The 9,803-nt window shown below is 34.4% G+C and overlaps 1 protein-coding gene across 1 annotated transcript; it reads right to left on the reverse strand.

Annotated features, from left to right (window-relative positions):
- Nucleotides 1-577: 577 nt before the first annotated feature.
- Nucleotides 578-9,698, reverse strand: LOC128681929 (zinc finger protein ZFP2-like). Its single transcript, XM_053766258.2, has 11 exons — nucleotides 9,326-9,698; nucleotides 8,214-8,309; nucleotides 7,939-8,049; nucleotides 7,363-7,467; nucleotides 6,696-6,809; nucleotides 5,380-5,785; nucleotides 4,095-4,104; nucleotides 3,214-3,453; nucleotides 2,986-3,082; nucleotides 2,108-2,224; nucleotides 578-1,701 (listed from the first exon to the last, which is right to left on the reverse strand). The coding sequence occupies exons 2-11, from the start codon at nucleotides 8,287-8,289 to the stop codon at nucleotides 890-892; spliced, it is 2,088 nt and encodes a 695-aa protein (XP_053622233.1). The 5' UTR covers nucleotides 8,290-8,309; nucleotides 9,326-9,698; the 3' UTR covers nucleotides 578-889.
- Nucleotides 9,699-9,803: the final 105 nt, after the last annotated feature.

Genomic DNA, 9,803 nt, shown 5'->3' on the forward strand with positions numbered 1-9,803 from the left:
TACAGATGCGTACTCAGTGTACGGTGACTCAGCACTGCTGAGGTAATCCGGTCCAATGCGGCGGCAAAACTGGGCGGCGACGCATTTACGTAGCTTGGCAACGTATATTAGCAAAATATGACGACCTCGGTGGCGCAGTGGTAACGTTCTTGCCACTGAACCGAAAGGTCCCGGGTTCGATCCCCGGTTGGGTCACGATGGAAAATGATCTTTTTTTGATCGACCCGGGTCTTAGATGTTTATATATATATATGGATTTGTTATAAAATATAGTATCGTTGAGTTAGTATCCCATAACACAAGTCTCGAACTTACTTTGGGGCTATTTGTCTGTGTGATTTGTCCTACTATATTTATTTATTTATATCTCGGCTTTAGTGGAAACAGTAACGTAGTTTCGCAGTACAGCTCACACATCTTCGTAGCTTAGCTTCTTAGCTTATCTCTTAGGTGGAGAAGGTAAGCTACATGGTGGTAAACTCTTAGATATAAGTCTGCTATAGTTTTTAAAACACAGGTCGCTTTAAGTTTAATATTATATCGTTACCTAATAACGTTTGCAAATAAAACAACTGAATTAAGTTTTTGATATTTATTTAATGATACTTTCAGTATGAAACATAATGACAATAACTGAACTGTGAAATACATTTCTCACCAATGAATTTATACAAAGTTTTCGCCAGCAATAGATAAATCTATATATATAAAACTCTTGCGTTACTGAGTGACTGACTGACAGACAACGCACAGCCGAAACTACTAGGCCGTAGAAAGCTGAAATTTGGTGTGTAGGTTCCTTGGACAATGTAAGTCCTAAGATTTCCTCAAATTCTCACGGGAAACGGATTTTTACTCACATACGAAGTTGTGGGAAAAAGCTAGTGGTCTATAACAGGTGAAGACGCAAATGCTTCTGCAAAGTAAAATTTCTAGTGAACCCAGTCTTACAAATATGACATGTATGATATTTTTCACCACTGTGCGACTTTATATGAGTCCGCAAATTACCTTTTTGCGAACACCGTTTGTGACAAATATCGCATTCGTAAGGTTTCTCACCTGTATGTGTTCTTATATGTGCTTTTAACCCCCTAGACATCTTAAACCTACTGTGGCAAATATTACATTCGTAAGGTTTCTCACCAGACGAAGCAGGTTTCTCACCAGTATGCTGTCTTGAATGTGATTTAAGCCTACTATTACTTACAAAACGTTTATTACAAACATTGCATTCGTAAGGTTTCTCACCAGTGTGTGTTTTTAAATGACCTTGCAAGTGACCTTTTTGAGTAAACCTACTTTTGCAAATGGCACATTCGTAAGGCTTCAAACCTGTGTGTATTCTGATATGTTTAACTAAATTCGCGTGTATTGAAAATCGTTTTTGACATACATCGCACTGGTATGGTTTCTCACCGGTGTGAGTTCTGGAATGTACAATGAAACTGCTGTGTTCACTGAAGCGTTTATGACAAACGTCACACTGCAGTGGTTTCTCGCCAGTATGAGTCCTGTAGTGTATTATCATTTTGTACTTTTGCGAAAATCTATGTTCGCAGACATTACACCTATAAGGTTTCTCACCGCCATAATGGGTTAAATCTGGCTTTAGTGTACATAACTTTTCTCTTTTGTCTTTTGATTGTGTGTTAGTGTTGTTGCTTGAACTCTCTACTTCTGTTCTTTTCTCACCTTCCCCTGTAAAATAACCAATTAAATTTGTAAAATGTCTAATTAGATTTAAGTTAGTATTTTGTACTTGGTTTTCTTTTTTTTGTAATTTTCCACAAAGAATTTATATGTTGTGCAGTGTTCAGTGCAGAAATTAATAAATATATTTTGTGAACATCTCAAACTAACATATGTCAAATTCTCAACAAATAAAAATATTATAAATGGTTTTCTAATTAAAATTATCATAGGATAGTTTTTATAGAGAAAAATAAAAGTAATGTGTACCCACATTACAATTGTTTTTTTAAAACATCAAAAATGTATTTTTTATAGACAATAATTATTTTAAATAGTAAATGGATACAGTTAATATAGTGTTACAGTCCCACATAAGTGGTATGAGAAGAAAAACTATTATTTATATCAATACCTTCTTGATTACTAAATTTTCCTTCCTCTTCATTTGTCGGCTCAACCTTCACTATACATTGCACTGTTATGTCAGATTCTTTCTCCAATTTGATCTCATTTGCCCGTGGACCTGCAACTTTATTGAAGAAAAAACTCCTTTAGACACTGCTCTTATAGAGACACATATATTTTCAGAATGTTCCTAATATTACTAGAAACTATAAAGCTCAGCCGCCTAAATTACGACGCCTAAAAAAGGCACCGTATAAACACTTTCAGCGCCATTTTTAACGACTATAAAAATAATATTTAAATACGCTCGGGGACAGCGAGAGACACGGACGGAGGTCACTGGCGCTAGAAAATGGGCGCGTGTTCTAGGTTATTTAATAGGCGTGGCATGAATAATGCCGCGAAAAAATGGCGCCGAAAGTGTTTATGTTGTGCTTTTTTTAGGTGCCGTAATTTAGGCGGCTGAAAATAGTCTTCATCTAAACCTACCTTTAAGTATTATCTACTTACTAGCATTACTACCTTATAGGATTATTATATATATAAAGAGTATGCTAAATTGCTGTTGCGTGTATGCTAAATTGCTGTTGCGTGTATGCTAAATTGCTGTTGGGTGTATGCTAAATTGCTGTTGGGTGTATGCTAAATTGCTGTTGGGTGTATGCTAAATTGCTGTTGGGTCGTGCACTTTGTTGTTTTCAATAGATTTTTTACATTGACATGTGTCAACATAGTCTAATATGGTAATGCAGTTGATAATAAAGAAATTGACAACCTGTTTTCTCAGGGATTTAGCTATAATATACTAACAATTAACTTGTACAATGTTTCAGTTTGTGTGAATAACTGACAGTTTATGGATAGAATAAATAAGTTAAAAACTACCTTCTTCTACATTGGGTTCAGTCTTTATGGCAATGTCTGGTAGTTCTATTTCGCATTTGTGATTGTTAGAACTTGTAGAGGACAATTGTGAGGATTCCTGCAAACAAAGTTTTAAAGAAAACATTATAAACATAGTAAAGAGCATACTGATAATTCTCTACAACAAAAATAAAATTTAAATAAAGTCATATTAAAATTAGTTTAATCATTATAGTCACTTATGCTTACCAAATTGATATCTGTTGATGTAGATTCTTGATTACCGTCCTGGACCTCCTCCTCAGAGTCTGATATAGAGCATTCAGACAATTTATTTGCCCTACGTTCCCTCAGAATCCTAGTGACGGTGGTTTCAGATATGCCGATAGCCTGCGCGGTCCTCCAACGAGCATCGGTCAGTTTTTCTGCATATTTCTTTATTGCTTCCTTTTTCATGAAGTCATAGACTTTTGCAACGATCTGTCGTGCCTGGAAAAATATTAATTAAAGTCAAAGCATTCAGAAATTAGGCCTTTAAAGATACTTTTTCACATCAAATTTATATTTCTGACAATAAGCTACAAACTATTTTATTTAATATTTTTTTTATTTAATAAATAATACTTCATATTATATTTGAGTTCTGCACTCTAGTATGATAACATCGTGTTCCCAGTTACATACAGGACTGTGGCGCCACCATAAAAATAATAGTAATATATAATTTTGAAGATGTGATTTTGCTACCTACCTACCTGACTTAGAATGCTGTCTATCAACTGCCAAGGCTATGTGTCCCTTAGTCGCCTCATACGATATCCTCGCGAGAACATAGAGTGGAGTGATCTAGGATCATGCATTTACCTGGATTCTAAGAACTTGGTGTTTTGGCTTTTCGGACATTTTCAGAAAATACTAAATGAAATAACTTGATTCAGTTATTAATACATATTAGAATGGTTATTATAAATTCACAAAAATAAAAATAACTGGACCAGGATTTCAATATGCATACAAGATCATCAAGATTTATTTTACTAGGAAGGAAAGGAATAGGAAATCTCAATCTGAACCAAATAATAACATCAACTCGCTATTTTTTTTTCTCTTCCCTCGAGAATGACATTGACATAACGTTGACTGCAACGAGGTGACATTTAAGCTCATTATTGTCAGTGACATTGACATACTTTTTAAAATTTCTCTATTTGGGCAAAGACAATTAGTAAGTAACCCAAGTAGTTCTGAAAAAAGCTTTCAAAAAGTAGGTAGCGACGGTTTTACCGGTCCGGAAGTGGTATGATGTTGTCTTAACCATGGAATTAGTAGGTACTTATTAAATCCATGGTCTTAACTTACTACTTAAATTAGTCTTGCCTCCCCGCTTGTTCATAATGCTCGTGTAATCGAATCGAGGATTGTTCAATCGGGAAGAAACCATTCCATTCAATTTTTATAGAGGCCAGACTATAATATATTTAAAAAACAATTTACCATCGCTCTTGTTCGATTTGATACAAAATCGGCGGTTATCCCTGGATGGCCTTGCTAAAGGTGAAACAGCTACTTTTGGGCATTAAATTCTGTATCTTTTTCTTTTTACTTCATGTTTTTTAAATAAAAATACTGTTTATTCAGTTTTAAAGATTTGTATTTTATTTCATATAAAAGATATTTTCAAACTTAAACATATAATACATTTTTAATTTGTGTTTTTTTCATTAAAATCTTAAACCTAAGGGCAGTATTTTATTTACAAAATTATTTGTACAATATAATTAAGCAACAAGACACAAATTAAGACAGTTCACATTATATATAAATAAGTGAGAAATAAAAAAAAAAAAAATCAAGACTCGAGCGGAAATCGAACCTGACCGGGACATTACTCTTTTTATTTGTGTTATGGCTCCATCGTTCACCAAAACGATGATTTTGCCAACGTCAAGGTTTAAAAAGGATATAGAAAATACTTAAACGTTATAATATCGATACTGAATTAACCACTGAACTATCGAGACCGTGCAGAAACGCCGATATATTTCATCTCCTGTCATTCAAGCCCACTTACAGTTATTATCATTAGAGAGTATTAAGTAATCTTCTAATCAACATGCCTCGCGTTTAGAGTAAGATATTATGTGTTTTCTATTATACATAGTTGTAGAGACCGATGGTAGTAGGTAGGAAGTGCTAAAATAATAATAATTGGATGAATAGAAGTGTGATACGTGAACTAAGTGACATTTATTTGTTTAAAATTGTCTATCTATCCCTTATACTTCCGCTTCTATTAGTTCCATAACCCCCCCCCCCCCCCCTCCTATATATTATTTTTCTCTGTATCTCCTTTGTACAGTACACTATGTACATAGCATGCGTACAGTTTTATCATATGTATAAATAGATATATGCTAAGAATTATGTAATATGGAATGGCGCAACAGAGCGCTTTTTCTCGTGAACCTGTTTAGACAGATATTGCACTCAAAAGGTTTCTCACCGTTGTGCGATCTAAAATGTCTTTGCAAATTGATTTTTTGCGTGAAACGTGTATGACATATGTTGCATTCGTATGGTTTTCCACCTGTGTGAATTCTTACGTGCATCTCCAAATGGGCCTTCTGACTGAACCTATTGCTGCATACATTACACTCGTACGGTTTCTCGCCAGTGTGTGTCCTGTTGTGTGCCTTTAGGCTACTAATTCCACTAAGATACCTGTGACATATTTTGCATTCATATCGTTTCTCGTTGGTTCGTTTGATTCGTCTTGGCTTGCGCTTTTTAACTTTGTTGTCTTCGGATTGTATACGTTTTTCTGAAAACACACAATATTTCAATTAAAATATCCACACTTATCACTCATCTTCGCGTACGTATTCCTGGTTGAATTCGGGGCTATACCGACGCGATGCGCAGGGTAAGCGTAAAAATAAACCTTAAAATTTTGAAAATTTGGCTCAGATTTTACAAACGCCCGCCTGCTCAACGTTAACCCTCCTTGGGAATGATATTGTTGACTATCAGTTTCGAAGGCTGTGTGTCGCCTCGTACGACAACCACGGGAGGATATGAAGTGGTCCTATTCTAGGGCGGGGCCACACGCCACAATTTAAATATTCATACTATCCTTCAATAGTTCCAATGGCGTATTGAGAGGGTCGCGCAAAATAATTTTACAAGGCTCTTATAAATAAATAATAAATATATTAGGGCAAATCATACACAAATTTAGCTAGCCCCAAAGTAAGTTCTAGACTTGTGTTATAGGATACTAACTCAACGATACTATATTTTGTAACATATACATATATAGATAAACATCCAAGACCAGGGCCAATCAGAAAAAGATCATTTTCCATCATGACCCGACCGGAGATCGAACCCTCACGGTTCAGAGTCAAGCACATTACCACTGCGCCACCGAGGTCCTCAATTGTTAGTTCTAATTCTTTATTATAGTATGTGATGTTTGTATAGATATTTTACTACACCCGCCCGCGCCCCCCGCGCAGCAGCCAATGGCTATCGAACACGATCATTTAAATTTAAAATCCTGCGCGCGCACTACTAATACTAGTGTTTCATATTGTATTCCTGTCATTCTGTTCTACCAATTTGTGTTAACAAGCAAATATATAATTATCAAATTTATTTCATCTATAAGTTCTCTAATTAACACGCAGTACAAAAACATTTAATCGAATCAGATTGAGTGATTTACTTACCTTTTTTCCTGACTTTCCTTTTATCTTCATTCAATGGATCTGTTTCGTCTGACACATTGTTCGTCACGGGATCATCAATCCTCAACTCTGTAACACATAGTGCTTGCGCTGTGCCTGAAAAATACTAATTTATTTATAATTTTTATTATTTAATCGTATTTATACGAAAGTTTGTGAGGATATGTTTGTGTATGTTTATTATTCTTTCACCCAAAATCTACTGGACCGATTGTTGTGAAATTAGGCACAACTTGGAATAACATTTTTATTCCGAAATTACCAAGGGATAGATTCATTTATTTATTTACTTTGTTGCACAAAAATACAGAATTTATATTCACAAGCTGGACTTAACGCCATATGGCATTCTCTACCGGTCAGCCATTAGACCAAACAGTTATAGCAAGGTAAACTAAAAAATAAAAAAGTTTTTTTTTTTTCATTTTATACTCAATTATATTAGACTAAATTTAGATTTTAATCTGATTACAAATATCCAAACTTATTATATTTTTACAGGTTTAAACCCAATGCAACAGCAAAAGCAATATAAAATATAATTCAATTATTTGCACTATAACTTATTACCCTAACTGCAATATAATATAATCGATTACGCGCAATTCTCCCGAAAACCACTTCAAAAGCAAAATTGTAACAAAATTACCTTCGAAGTCATCCTCAACAGGTTCAGTCTTGACTGTGACACCACTAATACTATCAGTCTCACATTTTATTTCAATACGCAACATGTTTTCTTTTTGCTGGCACTCTGCAATACATTATATAAGTGAAAATCAATAAATATAAACTAGTAAATGAATTATACCTAACCTAGCACCCCGTCCTGGCTTCGCTTAGTAGTAAATTTTAGATCTAAGCCTTCCTCAGGAATCAAACTAGCTATTAAAAAACCCACATCAAAATCGGCTGCGCAGTTTTAAAGATGTAAGCAAGCACATTACGAATAAATGACATCGGGAAGCGACTTTATCGCTAGCTGAAGGGATTGTATACTATGCAGGGATAGTGATATCACCAAATAGCTCTTGATGTTAGTATTAAAAAGTAGGCAGGTGGTCAATATTCATTTGTTGAATACTAGCTTTTGTCAATTCACTTTATCCCCACTTCATTGTACTTTTGTACACTATTGCAGCAAAATCTTCAATTAAGTTTATTTTTACATGGCTTTAGGGCATCACAGGCGAGAGTATTAGAGAAAGATTATAAGCATTCATACCTTCCCTAGAACCTTCTATAATTGGCTCTAACTTGATTACACAGTTTTGCTCCGTCATATTGTTTGTATCATCAGTCTTCATCTCAGTGGTGCACAGTGCTTGCGCTGTACCTGAAAATACATGTTGAACATTTCAATATTTTAAATCACAGAGACCACAGAATTTCGAGAGGTTCTATCTACAGCAATGTGAAAGTTTGGGAGGATGAATGTTTATTACTCCTTCACGCAAAATCTACTGGACCTATTGTTATAACTTTTTCTTGTGGACCAACCTTCCTCAAACTCAATCGGTTCAGCTTTGACAATTACATCACAATCAGTCTCACACTTTATATGACTTTGCTCCATGTCTTATACTTTCAGGCTATCTGCAACACAGTTTAAAATTTTGAAACATGTTAAATTTAGCAATTTGTCGATAATAAATTATTGTATATACAGGGTTACTGGTATCAAAAAAGTCGTACAACAAGAGATATTGGTCTCTATGTACCTTATGCATCAGATACCAGTAATTCATTGAAATAAATAAATAATGTTTCATGGAAATGAATAAAAAAAAATTGAGGAGGTTGAAACAAAATAAGCTTAGATATCTTCAGCGAAAGCATCAGACAATTCTGAAATTCTATAATTAAGCTGTTCCCCTAGAATTTGCTTTACAATTGTTTTATTTTCTCCTAATACTCTGTACAAGCTGCTGTTTTGTGACATCCTTTGATCAACTTACTTGTTTTATTAGTTATGTGAATTTATCTGAGTACTTATACGTTCTGTTAATGGCTCATTTTAAATGATCACGCTGTGTACACTAAATTTGGGCACTTTACTTGTTCAGTAATGTATAGCTTTGAAGTATAAAAATGCAAAATTGTAATTTGACTGCATGTGTATCTTAATAAATAAAAATAATAAAAATCTAGTTCCTCGCCAAATTTTGATGAAATTTGGTACATGGCCTGAATAGAACAGGATTCCTTTTGATATTGTGGTAGCCGGTGCTCACAGTAACCGTGATCAGACCACGGTAGTTTTCTTGGATTATTTATTATATCCAATCCAAATTTTATCAAAATCAGTACATGTATAATATCAGAATGGTCTGGTTGCACAGAGACATCTTTAGTTTCTTGTTGCTTTTGATATTTTAGCACTGGAACCAGTTGATTCTAGAGATTGGGGCAGATTTAACATTTTTGTAATAATCACAAAAATATTAAATCTGTCCCAATTTATTTGTTGGGAAAAACTGTCAATTATGCATACAGAATACACCCCCTCAATCCCATAAACCTTATTTTAGCGCGGCAGAGGTACAGTTGAGCCGAGATAGTTAAATATTAAAAGAATACGTATGAGAACGGCTTATAACAGATCGACGAACCAACACAAAAGTTCTGTACATATCAGTTTCTTTTTCCGTAATTACATCTGTATTATACTCATATAGTTTCCTTCTTGAATTTTTCTGTCTATATCGGTTGTATGTGTGGAAACTGGCTAACCGTGAGGACAGCAAAAAGGAAATTGGAGACTTTCATGTGTTATTGTGAGCTGCAATCTGCAATTAATCATCGTACACTTCACTGCATAATCGTAGCACCAATTAAATCTCTGGTAAACAACACACTGTACTGTATGAGTTAAGCAAAAAAGGGGATAAGTTAGTGTTTATGAAACGAAGACGCGGAATTGTTGTAATTTGTTTGTAATTTTAATATTCTTCTCAAATTATTTGATTTGATTGAAGTTTGAGTTGCAATATTTTTTTTTTTTACATTTGAATGTCATTTGTCATATCTGACAAATATCAAATTTGGCTTGATTTAAAAAAAAAACGCATCGTTGTTTTCACATGGTTT

The sequence above is a fragment of the Plodia interpunctella genome, chromosome 29 (genome assembly GCF_027563975.2).
Source record: "Plodia interpunctella isolate USDA-ARS_2022_Savannah chromosome 29, ilPloInte3.2, whole genome shotgun sequence".
Lineage (NCBI taxonomy): Eukaryota > Metazoa > Arthropoda > Insecta > Lepidoptera > Pyralidae > Plodia > Plodia interpunctella.

Excerpts from the sequence above, each read along its gene's own strand:
- LOC128681929 (XM_053766258.2), bottom strand. The coding sequence starts at position 8,289 with ATGGAGCAAAGTCATATAAAGTGTGAGACTGATTGTGATGTAATTGTC. Across the intron at positions 6,810-7,362 it reads TGTTGAGGATGACTTCGAAG|GCACAGCGCAAGCACTATGT; the intron begins GTAATTTTGTTA and ends AGTATTTTTCAG. Across the intron at positions 3,083-3,213 it reads CATCAACAGATATCAATTTG|GAATCCTCACAATTGTCCTC; the intron begins GTAAGCATAAGT and ends CTTTGTTTGCAG.